General features: G+C 41.2%; 1 protein-coding gene across 4 annotated transcripts in view; it reads left to right on the top strand.

Annotated features, from left to right (window-relative positions):
- Window positions 1-26,060, top strand: part of FRY (FRY microtubule binding protein) — a 252,456-nt gene that overhangs the window by 63,723 nt on the left and 162,673 nt on the right. For 2 of the 4 annotated variants that reach the window (XM_049822899.1, XM_049822898.1), the window contains exon 1: window positions 12,818-13,759. The exons of the other annotated variants lie outside the window; for them this stretch is intronic. In XM_049822899.1, coding sequence (XP_049678856.1) covers window positions 13,690-13,759 — 70 coding nt within the window. In that variant the 5' untranslated portion in view covers window positions 12,818-13,689. Of the gene's footprint in view, window positions 1-12,817; window positions 13,760-26,060 lie in introns of those variants that run through there. 4 annotated transcript variants of the gene reach the window in all.

The raw sequence follows: 26,060 nt of genomic DNA, 5'->3' as shown, positions 1-26,060 counted from the left end.
TTTTTCCAATATAAGCAGGGAGCTGTGTTAGACCTTAGAGCTCTCAGAAAACCAAGGTATTTTTTAGGTTAGCAGGAAGGGATGGACTCTGAAGGATATAAGAGACCAAATTACAAAGACTGCATGTATTCCTCACTTGGCCTCTGCGAGGATACTGGTGCTTGTATAGAGAAGCAGCAAGTTGGAGGATTCTGGAGCTCTATTAATTTATTGCTTGTTCCCAGATGGAAGAGTTGCTGTTGCAAAACCTTCACCACAGCAAGGGAGAGCGCTTGCACAAGTGGTCATCATTTGACAAGTACTATGTTGAGGGGGAAAAAAACCCAGCAAAGTAAAACACTCTCTGAAATTGAGAACTCTCCTGCCACAGGTTACTTCAAGAGGTGAAACAATACATCCTTAGAGATAATGTTTTAATTAAAAAAAAAAAATAAATAAGTTTTGCTTCCCTATACTTGCAAAATCCTTTTCTATATTTTTTTTTAAAGTCAGAACAAGCGTTCTTAAAGTAAGACCAGTGAGATTTTTTTTCTTTAACCAAAGTGTTACCTCCTATCTAGCCAGCATCTAGGCATGCCATTGTGTAAGTAAGAATATTACACAGTAAAGCCCATATGTATCTCACCAGCGCTTGCCTAGGAGGGTTATATGGAAAGGGATTTCAAAACTACAGAAAACAAGACACTTTTCCTTCAACAACTGATTGGGATTGAGATGGTTTACTGGCATCAGTTCTTTGAAGAATGGAGAAAATTATTTTGAGTAGTAACAGGAGAGCGCTAAGACAGAAGCTGTAACCAAAGGGTCGCCTGCACATAATGTGGAGGAACCTGAAGGAAAAACAACCATGAGAAACAGAAATTTTTGCTGTAAAATCATATGGCCTGATTTTTCCTGACACTACTTCACTGCAGTTGTTTATATAAAGTTGCTCTCAAACAGCCAGTGGTTTGAATCATGAAGATGTTTGCTGATAGGTATTTATGTTTACTTTGGATATACAGAAGTATTTTCAAAAGGATGAAGGGCATGGTGATTGACAGCCTAGCTATTAAAGGTATCAAGTGAGCTAGTTCACGTGTATGCTCTGTTTATAAACTGCAGTCAGGGAAAGAAAAATATTCTTTTTTGGTCTGTCGCCTGGCATGACTTTCTTAGGTAATCCTGATTTTTGAAGCAATACTTTTTCCCACCTTGAAACAAAAAAAGAAGTTTTAAAAGTTGTAGATGTTATCCAGCTGAGTCATTAGGCCCCTCAGTCTAACTGGGGGTAGCAGTAGTCTGAGCTACCTGAACCTGAACTTTGGATCTTTCTGTTAGCACTTCTGAGTAAAATGAGAAAAAAGCTCCTTATCCCGTAATGAGCCAGGGCTCTAGCTACGCCAAGCACTTCACTCACAGCAAAGGCCTGAGTCCTCCTCTGAAGGATGTAATCTTGTTCGAGATGGTATGTGGCAGTACGTGTCAGGGAAGTGGGGAGAGCTGATGCAGTGATACATACAACTTCATCATCTGAAAGAGTGGTAAAAACTGTTGTTAGTTATCTAAGGTCAGCTAATCCTGGTGGTGCTCAGTTTCCCTGTTTCAGCTGGGTATTTCTTACGCAGCTGTTGCAAGAGGTAGCATTTTTTTGAATAATTCAGAGTGAACACTGTATGCATAAGACCCATCTGAGGGAACCGTGGAGGTGTTTACATTACACGGGCACGTGTGTGCCAGCTCAGAGCCGATGCCTGGCTGGTCTGACGGCCTCTCCCTGGTAGCAGGCAGAGCACGATACCTGATAGGAAGGTGTAAGAGGCAGCAAATGTAGTACAGTCTGATCCCATGTCCATCTCATCTTGATACACAGTAGATGGAAGCTGGTTGAAACCCTTCCAACAGGTTTATTCTCATTTTATGAGAGAAGTAAAAAATCAACTTCTCTTCTAAGGTTGATGTTGCTAGTGGAGCAAAGGGACATAAGCAGAAGGATACCTTTCGACAGAGTAATGAAAACGTGAGGTGTGAGTATCCAAATAGGTCAGTCAGAAAGGAAGAACTGTTAATAATTAAAGACAAAACTAGAGAATGGAAAGGAAAGTTTAAAAAAAAGAACAAGTAAGCAAGTAGCTTATCATAAGAGCATCTTATTGGAAGCCAGGGAAAGCTTTAAGAACTGCTGTGGCAGAATTAAGAGAAAAAATATATCTGTAAATGTATTTGAGATTCAGGAAAACATTTGTGTTAAAAATCACATTGCAAGAAGTGCATACATTGAGATAAGAACTGTCTGAGGGGTGGACTAGTATTTGAGAGCAAATTGGAACTACTGCACTGAAAATTCCTCCTCCTACTTAGATAATCAATGAAAACATCATACACGCGTGGCATGTTACAGGGAGGTGCAAATTTTTACTCATTTGTGGAAAATGAGTATTTTGAACATCTCATTCTACAAGGGAAAGAAAATGAGGAAAGCTAAAGCATGTGATGTGGTTTGCGTTTGTGTTACGGATGCCTTGGTTTTGGCATCAGCTCGCCCCTCCGAGTGGGTACACCCTCCTCCTTGTCTGTCTCCCTCTGCTTCCCATCACCTCTCTGAAGAGTCAGGAGCTTTACCTTTTCCAAGGCAGGTTCCCAGCTGGCTGCCTCCTGCCTGCCTGGGGAAGGAGGAGAGAGGGGGGGGTGCCCCGGTTCCACAGCCCTGGGAGAAGCAGAAATCTGTGCCTGAACCTCAGGGTGTGCCTGCTCATGGTGAGCATGAGAATTAGGAGAAGAAAAGCTGGGAAGCATTATGGTCTCAGTTATAGCAACATGCAGTAATTGTTAGCCACCCCTAAAGACCCTGTAAAACCAAGCAGGTTGCTTTGAGCAACCTGATCTAGTGGAAGATGTCCCTGCCCACAGCAGCAGGGTTGGACTATATGATCTTTAGAGGTCCCTTCCAACCCAAATAATTCTATGATTCTATGAATAGTGATGGATATGCTCCAACCCTTCCCCTTCCTGGCTTCCACTTCTCTGCCCTCCTGCAGAGCTTGCTGTGAGGAGGGTAGAAGAGATGTAACTGCATTGCAGAAGGGCAGTGGAAGAGGCCCTGATTACAACCTAATGACAGCCCTAAATTTTTGAGTATTTAGGGTTCAGTCTGTGTGTTGTGTAATGAAATTTCATAACTGGAGGAAAAGAGGGACAGCCACAACCCCTGCGTTCCCTCTGTCTTAGGCTCTGTGTGACCTGGTACCAATCTCTTAGGCCTAAGTTACCTAATGCAAATTATGCAGCGTTCAGTTAGTAAATCTCATCTCTGAAACAAGCACCCAGAATTAGAGGCACCATCAATGGCTGTTGGGAAATTTCCTGCTATGAGGAAGTTCTGACTTGTCATGCTGGGCCATTTGGAGAGTATACTGGGTAGTCGTGTCTCTAAAATATAGATCAGGGTTTGTAACAAAACCGAGAAGGAAATAAGTTTATAGGATTCAAATAATGGAAAACAGCTTGCTTAGGGATGATGCTGGAAACTAAGGTGAAGAGCAGGAAGAAAATGCTACTTAAGTTAATTCTTCATGCCTGCTGATGCCTGTAGGCTGTGCTTGCAGGGTGCAGGCTGCATTTTGACTTGCACAGCAGTATTTCTTGTGTCAGCATTGCCCGAGTCCGTGCCCCAGTGGTAGCGGTGCAGATTTCAAATTGGCTTATAGGATGGTATATTTTTATCACGTGTATGGTAGGTCTGGGCAAATGAAATATGTTCCTGGCTGGCTGATGCTTCCAGAGACTGTTCAGCTAGGGAGAATCTCAGAGGTGAACGGCAGAGTCCTAGGAGGACATGTCAGTTTGACAGCTCCAAAGCAAAGTCAAGGGAAGGATAGTAGTACTTTGAATGTTGAAGGTGTAATTCTGACATTAACTAATCAATCCTCTGCAAAATGCCTAGAAGTTAGTTATTTGTTATTTACAAATAAGTCGCAAACCCCTTACAACCTATTTAATCACTCTTACGAATTCACTGAACAAGCTGAGGATGGGAGCTCGGTTATACATGAATCTACCATGTAGCTATTAAAATATTTTAATTTTATTCTATTAAATGCTATTTAATAGGCTCCCATTAAAATATTTTCTATAATTGTACCGTAATTGCCTGATATCCTTTCTCCAGAAATACAGACATGTACTTCATTTCTGTGCTTCTCTCTTCTGTTCTGACACAGTTTACAATGTGAATATATATTTCCTCTGGATTATTTACTGTTCTACTGCTTCTGCTTGTTTTGCTTTTCATCACTAGGTGGCAATGTCTTAACAGTCAGTTACAAACACAAGGCAAAATGGTGCAGCAAGACTAGTGAGACATAAACTAAGGATTTCTGTTGCTTTATTTGGAGCTTATCACATTAAATTAGGTTTGCTTGATGAAATCTTATTTTGTGCAGCTCTTTCTGTCATTCTGTGCATTTAATTTGGACCCTAGCAAGATGTTTATTTTGCCTTGTTATATCATGGCACATTATAGGTACACAGAGTTCAGTTGATTTAGATAACAATTTTGATTTTCATTTTAACAGAGAACATTAGTAAAGCATGTGTACAAGCTGCTTTCTTAATATTTGGCTTGAATTGTTTTGTGTTATGCGAACTGTAATAAGCAAAAAAACCTTGTAAATCTTTTAATATAAGGGGAGAAGTGCATAAACTCAACAAATGCCGAGTTGAAGAAAATAAACTCACTACATATAAATACTGTGGTGTTTTCTGCTTAAATGTAAAAATATTATTCCTTTTTAATTGCTGGCTTACACGTGGATTTGTCACTTGACAAAGGAATTCCAGCCAGTAAGTCAGCTTCATGGGGGGCCCAATTTAAATGCCTCTATGAAAGGCACATAGCATGGGGAATAAGCAAGAGGAGTCAGAGGCGTGCGCATGCCTGTGGGGCTGTGATCTTACTGGCATCACGGGACGTGGTGGGATGGCTCTTGTGACCGGAGTGTTGGAATGGAAAGATAGAGGCTCTCTAGGAAGGCCAGGCGGAGGAGACAAGGAAGGTGTGTTGCCCTCTATGTCAGTGACCAGCTGGAGTGCATGGAGCTCTGGCTGGGGATTGTTGAGGAACCGACTGAGAGCCTATGGGTCAGGATTAAAGGGAGGGGAGGGACAGGTGACATTGTAGTGGGGGTCTGCTACAGGCCACCCAGCCAGGAAGGCGGAGGGGATGAGGCCCTCTATAGACAGATAGGAGCAGCCTCACATTCACAAGCCCTGGTCCTCATGGCGGACTTCAGCCACCCTGATATCTGTTGGAGGGACAACACAGAAGGGCGTAAGCAATCCAGGAGGTTCCTGGAACGTGTTGATGACCACTTCCTTCTCCAACTAATAGAGGAGCCAACGAGGAGAGGTGCTATGCTGGACCTTGTTCTCACCAACAAGGAGGGGCTGGTGGGGAATGTGAAGCTCAAGGGCAGCCTTGGCTGCAGTGGCCATGAAATGGTGGAGTTCAAGATCCTTAGGGCAGTGAGGAGGGTGCACAGCAAGCTCACTGCTCTGGACTTCAGGAGAGCAGACTTTGTCCTCTTCAGGGATCTGCTTGGTAGAGTACCATGGGATAAAGCCCAGGAGGGAAGAGGGGCCCAAGGAAGCTGGTTAATATTCAAGGATTACCTGCTCCAAGCTCAGGAGCGATGTGTCCCAACAGAGAGGAAGTCAGGCAAAAACTCCAGGAGGCCTGCATGGATGAACAAGGAGCTCCTGGACAAACCCAAACATGAAAAGGAGCCCTCAAGGGTTGGTATTGGGACTGGCGCTGTTTAACGTCTTTGTCAGTGACATGGACAGTGGGATAGAGCGCACTCTCAGCACATTTGCTGACAACACCAAGCTGTGTGGTGCAGTCAACACACTGGAGGGAAGAGATGCCATCCAGAGGGACCTTGACAGGCTTGAGAGGTGGGCCTGTGTGAACCTCATGAAGTTTAGCTAGGCCAAGTGCAAGGTCCTGCTCATGAGTCAGGGCAATCCCAAGCACAAATACAGGCTGGGCAGAGAATAGATTGAGAGCAGCCCTGAGGAGAAGGGTTTTGGGGTGTTGGTTGACAAGAAGCTCAACATGACCCGGCAATGTGTGTTTGCAGCCCAGAAAGCCAACTGTATCCTGGGCTGCATCAAAAGAAGTGTGACCAGCAGGTCAAGGGAGGGGATTCTGCCCCTCTGCTCTCCTGAGACCCCACCTGGAGTAGTGCATCCAGCTCTGGGTCGCCCAACATAAGAAGAACGTGGACCTGTTGGAGCGAGTCCAGAGGAGGGCCACGAAGATGATCAAGGGGCTGGAGCACCTCCCCTATGAAGACGGGCTGAGAGAGTTGGGGTTGTTCAGCCTGGAGAAGAGAAGGCTCCACGAAGACCTTATAGCAGCCTTCCAGTACCTAATGGGGGCCCTACAAGAAAGCTGGAGAGGGACTTTTTACAAGGGCATGTAGTGATGGGACAAGGGGTAATGGCTTTAAACTGAGAGAGGGTAGATTTAGATTAGATGTAAGGAAGAAGTTCTTCACTGTGAGGGTGCTGAGGCACTGGAGCAGGTTGCCCAGAGAGGCTGTGGCTGCCCCATCCCTGGCAGTGTTCAAGGCCAGGTTGGATGGGGCTTTGAGCAACCTGGTCTAGTGGAAGGTGTCCCTGTGCATTACAGGGGGGTTGGAACTAGGTGATCTTTAAGGTCCCTTCCAACCCAAACCATTCTATGATTCTGTGATTCTATGAAATAATACAAAGACATGTCATTTTTTTCATTGTTTCTTTTTTTTTCCTTTTGAAACCAAAGGCAGCAAATCAGATACTTCAACATAGGTGTCTAGGATAAAGCCTCCAGCTGCCTCAGAAAGCTGTGGATCTAACGTAGGTCTTATGTCTTATCTGCCAGTCTCTGTGAATAGCTCACATACCTTAGGGTATCTGTAATCACACTAGACACCTATATTTAGGCACCTGAAGACCACCTGACTGTGACCAGTATCTATGTGAAAGCTAGCATGGTCTTTCAAGAGTAGATCATAAAGAGGTTCCAAGTAGTTTTATTGAAGAAGGGAATGTGAAATCATGAATGCAATGTAGTATATCCCAGGATGTGATAATATAACAGATCCTTTTTGTTTTCATCTGTTAGGTGTGTTCTGCACTGGAATCAAATTGCTCGGGGAATCATTCTTTGTAGGGTTGCTTTATTTTGCCCAAAAGAACTAGATTGTATCAAAACCACAGAGATCCTAATAAGGAGCCCTTACTTATTGCTTTGGGGAAACACTCCAGACAGCCAAACTTTTGTACAACCTGTACCAGTGTAAATCCAAGCTGATTACCTGGAAATCAGAGACATGGGTATAATTCAGCATACAGCACTGTCTGGCTAAAAGGACGTAGCCTTTGACCCAAATGAATGAGGAAAAGCTATATGACTTAGTGAAGCCATAGAAAATAAAAAGCTATGTTAAAACTTCCAGCCGTTCAGTAAAGTTATTTTTGGCTTTGGCATCTGTGTCCACATCACTACCTGGAAGCTGTGGAGAGCTGGGCAGGAGCAGAATGACTGACATCTAGCAAAGGTAGAAGCAAGGTATTAAGCACAAGCTGGGTAAACAAAAAGTTGTGTTTTGCTTAAGTTTTTTCCTAGATTAGGGCTGAAGTGCTCCTATCTTGCAGGATGACACTGTAGGAGAGACTGAGTTATAAAGATGTATCACTGCAGGCCAAGGAGAGGCTTTGTACTGTTAGCAGATATTTGTGCACTCATAAATACAATCACTGTGGTTTGTTGATGGAGTTTGAATAAGAGTCCTTCGAGATCAAAAATATAATAACTTGCTACATAAGTTAAAAGACTCATTCTGTTAGCAACAAGTACGGAACACACTCTTCTACTTATTGGATTCTGCAACTGGAAGACAATCAGTGTGTAAGCACTAGGAAGGAAATTACGTGTACAAAATTTGCATCTATAGTTTATACTTGTTTTGTTACTGTTGTCATCTCTTGGAGGCCTTCAGCTACTCTTTGCATTTAGCCTCAGATTCTGAAGAGTTCAGACTGCAAAATCCAAATAGATCCTTTCATACCAAGCTAGAATGAGCCCTGAAATGACTCTGCTATGTTCATATCTCCATGTGCTTTTTTTAAGGATTCCTGCAAACACTGCTCAGAATGTAGAGGACTAAACTGCCTATATGACTGTTATAAATAGACACTGAAAGTGTAAACAATATGAGTACCTATGCTACTAAATGTTAAGAATGTAAATAAAGTACCCAATTTATGAAAGTAGTTCCCCTAAGTATCATGTGTAGACAGTGAAGAGAAATGGTCTGCTTCAGAAAATAATTGTGCTCTGTACTGGAACTCTTGGGAACTCTTGAGTCATGCTGAAGGCACTCACCTCCCAGCGTAGGCATCTAAGCTGGATGCCTCAAGAAAGATACTCTGAATGCCTCCAGTGGTATGTATTTTTGTTATTCTTTTTCTTTTACTGAGTGAAAGTTTTGGAAGTCTATTTTTCAGATGTTTTGCAATTAAAATAGCTGTTCATGCAGTGTTCTGCTCACGAGAACACTTCTGGCCATGCTGACGAACAGCTTCTCCCAACTTTTTTTTCCCAAAGTTGGGGCATGGAAACTCCACAGACTTGTTCAGTCAGAGGAGGGTATGAGCCAGGTACCCAAGGCTCCTGGATATGTGCTACCTCTGACCTGAGAAAGCAGATGAGAGAACAGAAGGTGCACTGCATGTCACGGATGTGGAGTTTGAGTTACATACAAATGTTTATAGTTGAAACAATTCTTCTGTTATCATGGTAATCAGCAGGTGCTTCATGATGGTAGACCTATGAAAAGCCTTGCATTATAGATCTATGATTTGTTATGGTGAAAAAAATGTTACATTGTCATTAATTTATCATAAGCTCCCATGTAGTAATGTCGTAAAAAGAAGCCCACTGTATTTGTAAATATGTGAGACTGTAATATCCGTCATCAGAAAGCTTACTTACACTGACAGATTTTGTATGCTTATGCCTGTCTATCTTTCACAACCTGGAATACGTTATTAAATTCTAAATATCATAAAGTCAGCGAGAATTAAAATGGAAGCTGTATAACTTCAGAACTTTTTAGTCTTGTCAGCCTCCCTAAAATAAGTTCAGAACACTATATTAGAAGGCTGCTGTTTCTGCCATTTCAGTGTGTTATAGCTGTTTTAGGAGTGTTTCCAAAATGTGGGGAAAACCATGATCTTACCTATTTGATCAGATTTAGACTGGCAAATATTTAAATGAAGTTTAGCACTTAAAAGGTTTTTTTAATATTTTATGATTATTTAATGACAGAAATCAGTAAGATTTTCAGTGGCTATACTTTTTATTTTAAAGAAGCTGTTAGATCAAAAGTTAAATTTTGGGGCATTTATGTTCTGGGTAGTACTTTCTAAAGCAGAACTGATAATAGAGGAGTATCAGCCCTGAAGTAAATTTTAACAATAGTACGAATACTGCACTGCGAATGCCTGTATTAAAGTAGTGGGGCAATTTTTCCTCTTGTAGGTCATTACACTGCTTTGTGGACTGAAAGCAGTTTCTTAGCCTGTACCTCTCCTTAGTACAATTGCGAGATCAGGAAGCACAATGTAAAATCTGTATTTTGTATGAACTCTGTCATAAGATGCTAAGACTGGTGGCATTTTTCTTTAATATGCTTTGTTTTAAGACATCTATTAAGTTCAATATTTTAGTATGACAGCATATTGTCAGTGGAAGTGTGCAATAGGTAAACATCTTCTTCAGAAAGAATACTAAAAGGTGAAAGCAGTAAGGTTCTGCATTGTATATTAATGTTGTGATGCAATGTTAAAAAAAGACTCCTATACATGAAATGGAATTACTTTGGCTCTACGTCACTTGGGAGAAGGTCAGTAAAAAAGATGCTAGGGGATCTGCCACTCCTAGAGAGAGGGCTGAAGTTAGCTATAGCCTTTTTAACATTAGTCCACAGGGAAGCGCAAGTAGGCATTGGGTGATACTTTAACATCCCAGACACAAACTCTACTTCCAGTAGTCAAATCCAGATATCCTTGGGTGTGATGGCCCATTTTTTTCTTCGCTGAATGATCGCAAATCCAAGAAGAGATTGTGCTGGTTAGACTTGATATCTGGTGAAGACCAAGACTTGCTAACTGGTGAAGACCAAGACTTGCTAACTGGTGAAGACCAAGAAGGACAAATGACAGAACATTATTGGATCATGTTTGTACAAGCCGATTCACGATAAGCAAGGATAGGCCTGCAGTTTTGAAAAGACAAACTATGAGAAATAAAAGGAACTGGTTAGTGACAGGGAAGAAATCGAGTACTCGCCTACAGGGGATGTCTGAAATTTCTTTAACTTGAAAGCACCAAAACCAACCAACCAACAAAACCTTGAACTTTTCATTCTGCCTGGGAGGGAAACATGAGAGTCTCGGGAGCATCCCATGGGGTCCCACCAGTCACCCATCTCACCTGCTATTCCCCTCCCGACAGCAGCAATAGAAAACGCTGTTTGGGAAGAGTGTACGCAGGCGTAGCCAATTCCTGCAGCCCATCCCTCTCATATACATCCCAGTACCTGCATTGCTGTATTAGGGAGGTTAGAGGGGAGTACTTTCCTACCTGGTCCTTTTAGCATCCTTTATAGAGCTGAATCTGTGTTTATTATCAGCATTTTGAAGCTGCTAATACTGTCTACCTCCACGACCTCCAGTAGCAACAAGTTCCAGAAGCTCACAAGTTCCTGAAGAAACACTTTCTTTTGTTTGTTTTAAACTGGTGTCCCAGACATTTCATTGAATGTTCCACCATTCCTATGGAAAAGGACTGCGGAGTTATTGGAAGAGTCCCCATTTTATTGTTAGTGAAGACAGTTGTGGCTTGGAGGTTAGAGGGTGTCAATTTAAAGTGAGCACTATCAAAAGTTCAGCTGGGTAAGGATATGTGAAGGAATTAAAAGCAAATGGTTAAACGTCCTTGGTCGTTCACAATTTTGAAACAAGAACATCACTTTTAAAGGGTCCGGGATCCAGTGAGGATGAGTGGTAGAGTAAGAATAAGGTAACACCACTAACTGAATGCCTTGCCTTTATTTTCCATAAGGATGAAGCCTTGTAGAGGCACAGAAGTAGGAGGAATAATACAAACAAAACAAAAAATCAGTTATGAGGTAGAAAAGAACCTTGAAGATCTTCACATTCACATTACAAAACCAGATAAATTCCCATTTGTAATAACGGAAGAGTGGGTAGATGAAGTTGCAGCTCAGGTAATAAAATTTTTGTTGAATCCATCAAAAGAGAGATTCTGCCTTGTAAATCACAGAATTTATGAGGGGAAAATTATCCATATCAACAGAGAGGCTGCTTGACCTCAGCTACCCTCAAGGCTTTGAAAAAAAAATTTGGTGGGAGATTATATTTAAGGGTGTGGGTTTAATTGAAAATTGGATAAAATCCAACAGATTTAGGAAAGAAAACTATTTGCAAATTAATGTTATAATTTTATTTTCAACAAAAGAATTGTGATAAAATTAATATATCAGTCATCTTCAGAAAAGCATTTGATGTAGCACCACGGGGGAAATTATTACTTAAATCCTTGAATGTAAGAATTAATGCAGCGTTTGTGAGGATGAATAAGGACTTCCAAACCTACCTGGCATTGTCTCTGCTGCAAAATCAATTAGTGGGATGGTAGGAAGTCATCAGTCCTAGGTCTTGGGACTTGCCATATTTGGTATTAAATTTAAATTTAACTGTAAAAAGTTGGAGTGTGCCGGTTAAAATGAGATGGTATGATGAGGAGACATTGGGGGGGGGGGGGGAAACACGGACAGGGAGGTCTCACAAAAGAAATTGGGCGCCCAGGCTGACAGCAATGGGATGATATTTAACAGTATGGGGAGGAAGAGCTGATCAGATCTCTTTGATAGCTGCTGAGATCAAACCTGAGATACTCTGAACACGTCTGCTAGTCCATGTTCACGAAAGGGTGTAAACCGGCTTTGAGTAAACTTCATTTAGGAGTTGAAAGAAGGTTTATAAAGTGAGTTTCCACAACAACCTTCCATTATTGAGGACACCAAACCTTATCTCTAGATGAGGTGTGTTTACAGAAGACATTTAGCATATTTTCAGTGAGAACCACAGGAGTTTGGTTTCAATGACCTTTGTGTTCCTCAGTTTCCAATCCAAACATGAAATATTCTGCATACTGAAACTAAAAATAACATGCAAATGTAATTGCTGACAAAGTTTTTAGAAGCAGCAGCAGCAGACAAGCTCTGTTTTGGCTCAGATACTGTAATTGTGAGATACTGCAGGAAATTTATTCCACTAAGTGAGAAAAGTGCTGTTATTCCCAGGAAATAATATCTGGAAGGATGATACCAAGAATATATGAAACAAAAAGTACTTGGGAAACCGATTCTTCTTTCTTTTCTTCATTACCATTAAAATATGCATAGTGATGTACTGTGATTATTTGAAATAAAACCTTAGGCATATGGAAATTGTAGCTAGCAATTAAGTATTTTGTAGAAAATACAGAAAGATTAACAATCAGTGAATTGCTTCTGCCTCATTTTCTTACGTGAATTCAGTTCCTTTTTAAAAAAACATTCCGGAAGATAAAAATGACATCAAACTGAGAATTTTCTGTGGCTCTTTTGGAGGTGAATACCAAGCAGTGAGCTCTCTGGTTTGTTTGCCATTCTGAATTCAGCTTGCCGTCTCTCATCTTTGTTAAGGGGGAGGAAAAAAAAAAGTCAAGAAAAAAAATGACAACACGTTTTTCTGTAGCAGCGAAAGAAAAGCAGAAGCAGCCAGTCTGAATGCCGTGGTTTTAGTGTTCTGGAAGTGCTTCCCTTGTGCAACTGGGCTGAGGGGAGCGTTGTTTTTTTTTCCCAACGTCACTGCAATCAGATCTATGGGTGCAGCTCTGCTTTACCGCAGCATGATGCAGTTGTGTATAGTTCAGCGCGCTCTTCTTGGAAACAGGCGGAAGGAGAGCAGCTGACCAGAGCATGCAGAGGATATTCCTTAGAGAGTGGGGTTTTTTCCTAAAGCTAAACAGTACATGTGAAATTCCTCCAGCTGCAGAAGAGACGGTTTCAGCGGGGCTTCAAGTTGATACTTGGTTCACACGAGGAGGTGCATACGCTCAGGCTGTCAGCTTCTGATGGAAAAAAAGCTTCAGACAGACAGACTGCACGTTATTAAAAGCACAGCTCCGACACCCTTCAGGAAGATACTCTAAGTGTGCTTATGGAACAAGTGCTGTGGTGCTGCATATGCCTTAACTGACCGGAAGAAATTTGCCCAGTTGTGGAATGGAATAAATGAAAATACATACTGAGGGGGTGAGGGAATAAAATACTCTGCAGATAGAATTAAGCACGAGCCCCGGAGCAACAGCAAAGGACAAAAATCTCATGGTGTGTTTTTGTTGTTGTTGAGCTTTTTTTTTTTTTTTAATGAGCTTACCTACCATGAACGGAAGAAGTGGATCTGCGGAGACTTCATTTCCTCCTCTGACCCCTCGTTTACATCACTAACTGGTGACAGTCACATCTACATACATAGTACCTGCCACTTCAGCTGCTCAGAATTATAGAAGCCTCTTTGTATGCAGCAGACATGGCTAGCCAGCAGGATTCAGGCTTCTTTGAAATCAGTATCAAATATTTACTGAAATCCTGGAGCAATAGTGAGTAGCAGAAGAATAATCTTTTCATATTACGCATTGCTTGGTAAATAGCTAGGATAACCTAAAGGATAAAATCTTATATTTCTATATGTTTGTGTTATTTAAACCAAATAATTTTTGCTTTTGTCAGCTCTAAAAATCAGAATGTCAGAGATTTAAATAGGTTTCATTAACTGCAAAGGCTGTAATGAGATTATACTAGATTTTGCTTGATTGAATTCTGAAGTTAGGCTGCTTTCTGGCTCTCTCTAATAGTACATTGCAGGGAGTGCATTCCAAACAGCATTTCCTGCCTACGTGTTTATTTGCTTTGTTCAAGCTTTATCTAAATATTTTTGAAAATGCTGTTTAATCACAAGGGTGTGGCATTGCTCAGAAGTTGGATTTTATTAATTGTGCACCGAGGACAAAAATATTATTATTATACTTCAGGTCTGAAAGTCATTATTTCAATGTGATGAAAAGCAAAACATCAGTTGCTTATAGCTGCACTTCCCACCCTCTATGCTTAATTTCAGAATCTTATGCAATATTTCTATCCAGAAAGAATCCATCTGTTTATCTAATCCAGGCTGGGTTTTGCAGAATGTAAACAAATAGCATTTTACTCTTCCTTGGTCTTTTCAGTATTGCTGTTCTTGATTTCCATTGCTGTTTAAATCAATCACTCTTCAGATTTTTAGCAATATTATGTAATGAAGATTTCTGAATAAAATTTAGTGCTTGCAAATATATTCAGATTACGTAAGGCCATGCTCTGGCAGAAATTTACTTTTTAATTTAAAATACATTAACAGTGTATTTCTTTTCTATAGAAGCTTGTATTAACAGTGCTAAATCTCTATAATAACTGTTTTTAAAAGATAGAACACAGTGTCTCTGGAAAAATCCAACTTGGCTATGAATGCAGTAAGGTTCTGATCATCCCACTATCTATAATTCAGTAACTTCTGCATAAAAGACTAGTATTTTAAAATTCTATGGTACAAAAAAATGGCAAAATCTGCTTCATACAAGGCATGTATCTGAATACCTACAAAGAAATAAAAATAACACTATATTAGATGTGTGACATGCAAGACTTGTCTTCATTAAATGATATCCATAGAAACTGTATTTTTCCAGGTCATTTGTAACCTCAGTAACAGTGTAGTGCTTGTCTGAATCTGTTTTTCTACCACAAGTGTGAAGCCACCAGGGAATAATACTATTACCTAAACAGCATTGCTTATCTGCCCTCCTTCCAAAATATTTAGGGCATATTCATTCAAATCAGTGATCCCTCAAGGACTGGAACAGAATTTTATGGTTTAGTTACCTTTTTGGACTAATGTTAATGAAATACTTAAGGACATAAGTGTGTATTGTGACAACACATATTTTATAACAAGCTAGTCACAGTTTATGACAGGAGAAAAACAAGTCACTTTATGGTGCAGAAATCAAATCAGTTCTGGCATTATTTTTGCAATAGACTACTGTAACTTTAAGTGAAACTAGCACTTAAGAATATAAAAAGGTCTACATTATGGAATTGAATTTAACCTTGTAGTCTTTTTTTTCTTTTTCCTCTACATTGAAGTATCTTGAAAGTATTTCAAAACAGCAGAGATGTTTCTAGTCTGAAGTTAGAAGTCCTTAAATGAAATTCTTTTAGAGAAATGGAAATAGTATATGAATAATTGGTATTTCTGACATTCTTTTAGCTGATAAACACACTTTCTACTGTATTTAAATAAACACTAAGAGGTAATACAGTAAATTAATCCAGGTTGACTTAACCTTGTTGCCAATTATTTTTTATTTTTTTTGCTTTCAGTCTGGAAGGCTATGTTCATAAATCTGTATAGATCCTTTCTAGCTGAAAAACAAACTGTTTGATAAGAAGACAGTAGGGAGTTCAAAAAACCTAGGGCTTTCTTCAGCTCTGCTATGTGATGGGTGGAGCAGAGGAAAACACTTCCCTTGCTTGAGAAACTGCTGGGAAGCTTGCACATGCATGCACAGGAACATGTTTTTCAGAGAATAGGTGCTGTGTCTGCATACCCAAGAGCAGAAGTAAGCTATAAATTATGCCAGGCATTTACCTAGTAGAAAGAGGTCTAATATACTGTTCAAAAGAAAAATAACTTTGGGTCCTACACTATATATTTTGCTCGAATGGTAATAGTGCAGAGGTGCTGTCCCCGTATGTTTCTGCAAATGAGTACTTTAAAACAGTAGCTGCAAATAGCACTTATCCTTCCCAGGCTTTATAGTCCCACCAAAACCATTCCTTTCTATTGATTTGTGTTTTGGCTTGCACAGAGCATTAACGTTTTCCAGTAGATTGCCAACTGCACACATTGCCCATACCATACCATGAAATATACTCAGTTATTCTACCTGGGATGACAATTTTCTCTGATTTTGCTTTCTAAGGTGTTTAACAAACTAGCATTCTTAACATGCCAGGCAGGATTTCAGTTCAGTGTCACACCGCACTTGCAGAGGTGTTCACCTAGCATGCTGCTTGGATTTTCATGTTCATCAACCAGCTAAGGAGGCAGGTAATTTCTGGGCACTGGAGTTGGTTCATTTTAGGTACCTGTTAACTATTGTAGTCAGGATAATACAGTCAGTGGCGTGTTCTCAGTGAGCATGCACTCTTCTTCCTAGGGGACAAAAAGCCAAGTCACAGTCTGGGCTTTGAATCATCCCACCAGACTGAGAGTCCGCAAAATACTCGTCTTGCAGCTCTCAGAACAGACTTTTGCTCTGCACTTGTCAACAAGATACCATGCACGTCATGCAGTTCTGGAAAATATTCCTGTAATGTGTTGGAGATGGGATCAGAATTGGGATTCTCTAGCTGGAAAATTAGAATAATTTTTTTTTTTTTTCCCAAACTGATCTCATTTGTGTTCTGATGTTTTCTTAAATATTCAAGTACTTCTGATTGACGCTACATTAGTCAACAACTGCATTAATCATTTGCATTACTTCTTTTTGAAATTACTGCTAAAAGGGCCATGCTTACTCAAGGTGAGTAGTGCTCACTTGGCACACTGAGGTCAATAAAATGACAAGAATAAAATAGGGCTCACCAAAATTAGGATGATTAAGAGTCTGTTACTCAGATTTGTTATGGAAATCTTGCAAAATACTTTTTGTAAATAAGTATTTGTGATTTATTCAAAGAATAACATGACTCCAAATGTTAAGAATTTTAATCTCTTCTTTACTTAGAGTATTTTTACTTTTTGAATTAATCAGATAATTAGATTTATCCTGAATTTAATTTCCACATGCACTTTTCAAATTCACAGTTTAAAAAAAAAGAAATCTGTATAGAAGTTTAAAAGTCAAGCTACAAGACGCTGGAGTACCATAAGTATAAACCTCAGGAAGTTCTTTAATAACTTCTGGTTTTTGCAGTTTCTAGATCAGATCAGCAGTTAAGTTTATTGGAGGAAACGATTCTGTAGAAGAATTCAAACGGCACAGGTAGATGGCTCACTTGTGCTCTCACAAGTCAGCTCTTATGTGGGCTGGTAGAAACTGCATTTCATAGTCTCCCAGTTAATAGAGATAGTTTTTAAGGTGTCTTTTTGTGTAATGGAATGAGAGCACACATTTTGCATAGTGAACATTTTAATTTTATTTGCCACTTCTCATAGAACATAATTATCTTCAGGGCCTTAGTGTAGGGATTACAACACTTGTTTATACACCTTAGAGTGGCAAGATGTTTTTTTTCTGTGGACTTGCATTTAATTCAGAGTTGGAATAAGGCCTTTTTCAGTATTAGGACTTCAGGTCTCTTTCCCATAGCCCATCCTTCCCTGTCTTCTTTCACTATAGCCAGCACCCACATCAAAATCCTCATATCATCATCGTCTTTAACTTTGTGCTGTACAAAGCCCATTGCACAATCATCCTACTACACACCGGTCTCTGTCAGTGCTCCCGCGTGCCCGGTCCCCGTAGCAGTGGCTGGCAAAAGCCACCGGCTAGTGGGGGTAACGTCAGAGACAGCTTAATCCTGGGGGAACGCAGGCACCCGCATCAGCTATTGCTGGCATTGCTCAAACACAGCAGCATCCCACGACGGTCCCAGGAGGACCTCCGGCTCCTCCGCGGCTTGCTGGTCGCATACCGAGCTGAACACAGTGGTAGCGTCAAAACAAGTTATGTTGTCAGAGGAGCATCAGGCATCAGAGGAACTTCTCTGGGGCTGGTGCGAAGCCCGAGGGGTTGTTTGGCTGCCAAGTGGTCAGCAATGTTCTGTTCTGCTCTTGAGGATACGTTTCTGCTGTGTCAGGAACAGAAATTAATGAAGGACATTGACTCCTTCATTAAATGGATGTAATACATTTAGCAATAAAATTCAACCTTTTTACAGAGAATATTCATGAAGTCCTGTGTCCGTGAGCGAGAGAAAGGGAAGGCCATGGGCAGTTTCTTAGGTGAAAGTCTGCATTATGTCTTAAGTTCTGTGGTGCGCTAGTTTGATATTCTAGTAAGATTTTATTGTGCAGGAAGATGATAACAGCCGTTTTGCAAGGGTTCAGTTATCTGCAGGCAAACATAGACCTGTTTAAAGCTGGATACGCTAAGCACACCATGCTATCAGACTTTGTAGCAAGATATCGATGAAGGAAAGAGGCTCCTTCGTGTTTCTCAGTGCCCGCTTAAACAAACACATTCACTGAACAAGAAGAACCTACCCTTCCCTGCCATCTCTCTCGCTCTGGCATTCCTACTCTTGCAGACCCAAAAGTGAGCTGATTTCAAGAAGCTGACGTGCCGCAAACTCACCCTGCAGGGAAAGGATCGGTTCTTGCCTGAAGCAGGTGGGTGGCCTTGCAGCTGGGGAAGGGACGGGGGCATGTGGCCGTGGTAAACAGGAGAGCAGGCTGGCACTGATGGAGAACCTGCGGCCGGGGCTGGGACCATGCTTAGACCTGCTCCTCTTGGTTGCTGCCGAGGTCTCACCCTCACACACCTGCAGAGAGCTGGCCACGTCCCCAGCCTCCGCCTTTAGGGAGCCCTGGGGACGAAGGTTAGCGTCTGCTCAGGCCTTGGCGGGTGACTCTGCCTTGGACAAAAGATGCTATTAATTCAAGCTGTCTTGCTGCCTGAAGGGAATTGATTGCTCTATCCATTGAGCCTGAAATTAGGGTGCTTAGTGTATTCTTCAGCCCTAAGTGGTCTGTGATTGTCAGCGGAGAAGTGACTTGCTTGATGGTGGTGACTGTTACTTCCCAGGACATCTTTCTTTATATTTGTCTGCAGATCCGATCCTCTTCTCCACAGAGCTGTAGGGAAACGTATTAAACCAGAGTGTTTGGGCCGTTTGTGTTCTGGTGGTACCCGTGTTAGAACTTGCATTTTGGCATGGTTCTTCTTAGAAGTAAGGGAAGGCGAAAGTTTTATGACTCTAGGGACCTGAGAACTCTTACAAAAGGATTTTCACTTGTTTTGATGTTTGCTACTCTGTTCAGGAACTTCCAGAATAATTTCTACCATATTGGGAGGAAAAAAAATTGAGAAATTCAGTTTATTTACACAATGAGTTTGCTTGTCATTAAGAAGTTTGAATTACTGTAGCAAAAAATCCACAAATAGTTTGAGTGCAATCTTAGTACATAAAGTTTTGTAGTAAAACAAAAAAAACTTCAGTCCTAATCTCAAAATATAAAATAGTCTGAAACTAGGCATAAACTAGGCATAGATGATCGCTGGTAGGTATTGCATAAAGGTTCTGACAATTTTAATTGTGGTAAAAACAAAATTATTCTGTTATACTGTTAGTATCCACTTAGAGTGATTAATTTGTGATATCCTTGGTTTTATCAAATTGCCAGCAGTTTGTTTTTTTCCAATATAGCTAGTTACTGTTCAAAAGGATCAGAGAAAGAACTAACAGTTCTTGTGGTTTCCTCTATGTATATAAAATATCACTGATTAAGCTGTAATATTTTTTATTTTTGTATATATATATAATTATAAAAATTAAAAATATATAAAAGGGAATATATATATGAGGGAAGCGATAATACACAGGTTACCTTAGGTGTATGAAATGTACAAAAATGTTCAAAGTTTAGTAATGGAGGATATAAGCCAAATTGCTACTTTACATTCCTTTTGTATTTTATTCACTTTTGAGGCACTCCTTTAAGTAATAGTTTAAACTCTCTTCTCTATATTGATTTGGGGACAGTAGGAAGCAGCTCCCCACTTCCAGAATTATGAATGCATGTGCTTGTCCAGCTTTATTTTCTGTATTCATTCCTGAGTTTCTGAGCAATCGGTAAGTGCTCCACATTTGCTATGAGTTGGTAGCCCTAGTGACTGAATTCCTGTGGGTGTTGAACCCACAGTGGGCACACGTGGCATTGCAGTAGCTGCGCCTAGGAGGGACAGTCCCACCCAACCTCCTGTCCTGGTGCTCCTACCCCTTCTCTCCCACCCTAATTACCCGTAGAGTTAATATCCTGCTAGTTAAACTTTCTAAACTGGTGTAGATGCTGGTGTCAGCATAAGGAAGGGCACAAGGATAAGCAATTAGGAGCAGGAGGCAGTTTTGGCTGATTCCTGCTGTTAGGCTGGTGGAGCTTTATGGGGAATCATACTTACTTTCTTAATGGTGACTCCTGTACCTGTGCCTGTTTCTAAATATTGGAGCTAGTTCCTTCTCCAGGCCAGTCTAGCTTTTGCATCCCTCTCTTCTCTGCTTCAGAGCATCAGCAGTGAAATTGTTGTTGCTATTGTTTTTTCCATGATAAATTTGGACTGCAGAATAGTTTCACAGAGGTAGGTAGCTGAATTATTTGTGAGTTGGTGATTCTTCATTCTCTGCAGTTACTTAAACTAGATTTGAATCAATTGTCCACAGAAAGGAAATCCCTTCTTCTCTAATATAGTTTCTTCTGAATCGTCCAATCCTTTGTCTATGGCATCAGCTAAAAGGAATACTAAACATCACGTTCAAACTTTACAGCAGCTCTTTCAGCCAGATACTGTAAGTTCTTCTACTGTTTATATTTTTTAAGAATGTAACTGGAAAGATGTTTAATAGTATGACAAAGCAGGGCAAGACATCTGCCAACCGGCTCATCAGCCTGCCAGGGCTTGAAATTAGGAATGGCAATGGAGGGAGACTATGACCCATAGTTCGGTTAGGTAGCGGTGAACAGGGCTGGAAAGCAAAGGGTGCAGGGCAAAGGGAACAGGAGAGACCTCCGAGCTGTAAAACAGGATGAAGAGACACCCACCTTAAGTGTATGTATACAAATACACGCACTCTGGAGGACATGCAGGAGGGAGTCAAGTGCTGCATGCGGTCATGAGACAACCTCATAGCAATAGCAGGCTTGGTGTTAACAGCTCAGGCAGTTGGAGCGCTGTGATGGATGGATACAAGCTCTTCAGGAGGGACCTGCAGGGGAGACGGGGAGTGGAGGTTGCTGGTTTTGTGAAGGAGCTTCTCACGTGTATGGAGCTCTTCTATGGGGTGGGTGGGTGACAGTGTGCTTGAGAGTTCGTGGGTCAGGGTCAGAAGAGAGTATTTTGAGGGTTACAGGGTGATGGTGGGAATCTGTTACAGGTCACCCAATCAGGAGGACGTGGACAAAGCCTTCTTTAAACAACTTAAGGAAGTTTCTGAATAGCTGATGTTGGTTCACGTGGGGGACTTGAACCTCCTGACGTCTGCTGGAAGTGCAACATAGTAGGACGCAAGCAGTCAAGGTTTCTTGAGGGTGTTGGAAGTAACTTCTTGATACATGAGGGACCAACAGGGGTGAAGTGCAGCTGGGTCTGCTATCCGTTAACAAGGAAGAACTGGTCAGAGCTCACCATCCCAAGACGACTGAGGAGAGAGAGTGGCAGAGTGTGGACCCTAGACTTCAGGAGAGCGGATTTCAGTTTTTCAGATTTCAGAAACTGTTAGGTGGGATCCCATGGGGGGCAGCTCTGAAAGGCAAAGGAGCTCAGGAAAGCTGTCAGGTCTTTAAGGTCAGAATCTTCCAGGCACGAGAATGGGACACCCCAATACTCAGGGAAACGAGCAGACATATGAGGAGACCAGCTTGGCTTCTGAGGGACCTCATGGCTGAGCTCCAGTGCAGAAAAGGCAGTATATCGGAGTCAGAAGCAGGGGTTGGCTACGGAGGAGGAATTTATAAACATTGCCTGGGCATGCAGGGGTGGTGCTTGGAAATCCAAAGCTCAGCTGGAGATGGGAATTGCAATGGATATCAAAGGCAACAAGAAGAGTTTGTCTTGCTTCGTTAGTGGTAAAAGGCTGAACAGAGAAAATGTGGACCCATCGCTGAATGGTGCAGGGGATTTAGTGACCCTGGCCTGTACTGAGTGCCATCTTTGCCTCAGTCTTCACCAGCAAGGTCTCTCCAGCCTCTGGCTGCCAGGTGCTGGAGTGCCCCTTGATGTGGCACTTCTGCTAACGGGGAAAGTTAGGACTTGTGCCAGTCCAGAGTTCGGGAGCACAGACTCTTTTCCTTGAGGGAACTGCTGAGAAGCCTGGCAATTCCATATATATTTATGATGTTTTATATATTGCAAATTAGTCACATTCAAAACCAACGGATGACAGAGTTTTTCTATACTCAGCAGACAGCAGAGCTTGCTAAAACAAGTGCCTGAATGAAACACATCTGAGAAACACTGGCTTCCTAGTTTGCTCTTGGCCAAGTAGCAGTGGTTTCACTGAGTTGTCGAATGCTGCTTGCTTCGTCCTCTGCATTAAATACAGAGATCACCAATATAGAGAGACCACCAACAATATTGGTGTTTGCGCGTATCAAGGTCACTGATGCAACTGGTATTACAGAGCCGCCTGAGAGATTCAGCTCTGTCACATCCCAGCAGAGAGATTTTGGGGTGCTTTTCAGACCACTGGTTTGAAGAGAAATCCGAGTGTTGTTTCGTAAATACTGTGGGATCACTGTAGTGACATGTTATCACATGTCTCCAGGGGAATGTGTTGCTGATAAAGAGCTTAATTAGGTGGTTGGAGCCTTAACAGAGAAGTTTTACACACGAAAAACACAGGACACTTTTGAAAGACATGCTATATAGTCTTTATCCTGAATACTTTCTATGCTTTCAGAAATTTGCTGTCATCAACTGTAGCACAAATGCTTACAAGCAGAGAGGCTGCTGTGGTTTTCACTAGTCAGTGAGCGGGTCAGGAGTCGTGATTTGTGTACAGCCAGTATGTGAAGATGTTGTATTGGTGTTAGACAAGGACAGATCACAAGAATGTAACAGATCTTGATTATTATTGTTCTTGATTTTATTTATAATTGTGAAGTTGCAGATGGTTTTGGTCTTACTTTGAAAGGCTTGTTAATATTCCCCTGAATTCATAAGTAACCAGTAGTACCTGGCTCAGCACAGAAGTCTGCCAAAGTTACTGTTTTGCAAGAATTCTCCTATAACTAGGTGATCATTATACTAACGTTTTTTCCTGATCTCAAGCTATCTCGCTCTCCTCTGTCTCTGTAACTTTGAAGAGTCTCAGCTTCTATGTGGAGTTAATTAAACTTCAAAGGATGTCCATTTATTAATTTGTTTGTTTTGATATTGATTCCCTTGCAAAACTTTTGTTGAACAGAATATATGCAATTATCTTTCTTGCTGCATTTCTGATTGTTGTTTACGAATGTCTTTAAATTCTGGATCAATTTGCCTTTTTAGTCAGGAGGATACTTGTATAGAGTTCTAGCCAAAGTTCTTCCTTGAGAAGCTTGTAGAGTAGGTTTCTGCATACACTCACAGTAAAATATTGTTGTATATTTTCAGAATAAAGTTTATTCTGTGCATATTAAAGAGACATTGTGTGTTGAAAGTGGTCTAAGCTAACTGACATCAGGTTTTGCAATTTGTTCCCAGGTAACTGGAATTATTTTTAGTCTGCTTTCCAATGGAAGCAAAGCTTATTCAGTCTGCCTGCCTTTTTTGAACATGTTGACCAAATTCAGAACAATTTGTAGAAGAGCAGACTTTCTAAAGATGCCTAAGCTTCTACAGAATTTGTAAAAAGAGTCTGTTAGGTAGTGGAGAGGGAAGTCTACCTGATAAAAAATTGCAGCATAAGCTTCCCGTCTTCTTAGACATAAGAAAATCCTTGCTGTGACAGCCTTTGTAAGTACCCCAGCTGTGAGACAAGCTTCAGTCACACCTTTGAGAGCATTGCACACAAAACTTGTAGTGCTGTTTATTTTAAAATGCATTCGCAAGATGCAAATTGACATTCATTAGTTTAGATGCAGGGAAACTGCTGCAAATACCTTGCTTGCAATGGTCTACATTATAATAATATTCATACAGTGCTTCCCATCTGGAAGCTTTACAGTCTTAAATTCTTTCAGCATTATTACATGAATATGAAAGATGGAAGTATTATTCCTTTATTGCTATTACCGGGCAAATTGAAACAGAGAAATTAACTGAGAAACACAAGATTACACATGAAACCTGTGTTAGAGCTGGAAATGAAACCTTGTCTCGTATTCCTTTACTGGAAGAACCTTTCTTCCTTCACATTCTTTGTAGCCAAATGACACATTGTGAATCATGACTCAACTAGTTATTATTTCTAATGAGATTTTTAATTGGCGGTAAGTAGTAATTTTAAAATGGAAATGTCCTTGGATTATTTTAAATTCCACAGGGTACATATTTGTTACTACTCATGCCTTAAATGAGGAGAAGATTACTTAGCTGTAATTCTTTTTCTTTGAAGGCAGATGTTTGAAACAAATAACCTCACCACACCCTTTATCTGCGTGCTATCTGAACCAAAGCTAGGTGGTTATTTTGACTTTTGTTCAATTACTCATAGGCAGGAAAACATGGCAGACCAATGTATGTATTCTTTCTTGATCAAGAGCAGTAACTCTCCGGGAATCAAATGTTGGATAGTACTGCTTTTGAAATACAAAAGTCACTGGGGTTTGTAGTAAATTAAGCAAAGTCTCAGCTTGTCCATAGTGAATCTTTAACATGTATGCCATAAAATAGAAGATGGAAATATTTTTAAAGGGAAAGTGAAATTAAAAATTTTGATTGTTTTTACTGATTGGTCTGTCATGTATTCCAGCAGTAAGGGACAGGGCAGGTAGAAGTGGGTGTTACAGGGAGCTGCAAACTTCTATGGCAAGTGAAATCACTGGAATCATTTGAATTACTGTTTTAATGAACTTTTAAAACTAAATTGTTACTCTAGAGAGGTTGGAATTTTATAAAAAGATAGAAAAAGGCAAATTCTTGTTAATGATTATGTATGGATATCGCTGTGCCTACTTTTTTGTGTAAGAACCCTCTTTTCTGTTGCCAATAATATTTCCTGAGCTCCGCAGTTTGGGCTAAAGCTCTTCTAAACTTAATGTCCCTGAAGGTGAATTTTGGAATTTTCCACAAAAGTGGTTCTACCCTCTCTAAGAATGCAAAAATTCAAAAACACTCTTGTTTGTTCATGTTAAAAATTCTCTTGAAGAGGATCCTGGGGGTGGGCGGGGGACAGACACAGCCAACTGGCTCCATACGGTGACTGCACAAAGAAAGAGAGGGTGGAGGAGAGGGTGAATATGAATTACGAGCCCAGCAAAGAGCCAGCAGGAACGAAGGGAGAAGAGACAGGGGACTCATCGTGGGGGAGGAATTAGAAATAGGGGAATTGATACTTCCTAGACAGTGGGAGTGGAAAGGAAGAGTGAGGGTAGGAGATGGGGCCAAGGGGGGCCTGGAAAGGGGTGGATGAAGGGGTAGTGATGGAAGGAGGGATGGGATTGGGGGTGAGAGGACTGGGTGGATGAGGGGGGCAGCGTTTGGATGGGCGAGGGGAACAGTGCATGGGAGGCTGGGACTGGAATGGGAAGCCTGAAGTGGGGAAGGCACAGCCGTGAGGACACACCAGATTGTAGAGCTGGAGTAAGAAGTGAGCAGCTGGGGAGATGGGGGAGGTGAGAGACAGAGAAATCCCCTCCCAAACGCAGAATGCAGTGCAGGAGCTGTGATTTCCATCCTACATCCTTGCTATGTAGCAAATCTCTCCAGCAAAGGGTATGACTTGCTTTGCCTTAGTGCTCGGGTTAGGTGACATAAAGCGTTAAATGTTATCAGGTGAGGAGAGCGGCAAGTGACTTGTGTGTGCTGTTAAGGTAAGCGGGTCGACAGTTGGTACATTTGGCATCAGATTAATCATACGTCCACTATATTACCTCGCTTATCATTTTCACTTCTGAAAGCCTGAGTCCAATGAGGTAATGCAGTACAGAGCGGAAAGCAC

This window comes from Accipiter gentilis, chromosome 19 (assembly GCF_929443795.1).
Source record: "Accipiter gentilis chromosome 19, bAccGen1.1, whole genome shotgun sequence".
Taxonomy (NCBI): domain Eukaryota; kingdom Metazoa; phylum Chordata; class Aves; order Accipitriformes; family Accipitridae; genus Astur; species Astur gentilis.
Note: the sequence above shows the minus strand (reverse complement) of the source record. Positions and strands in the feature narration are given on the sequence as shown.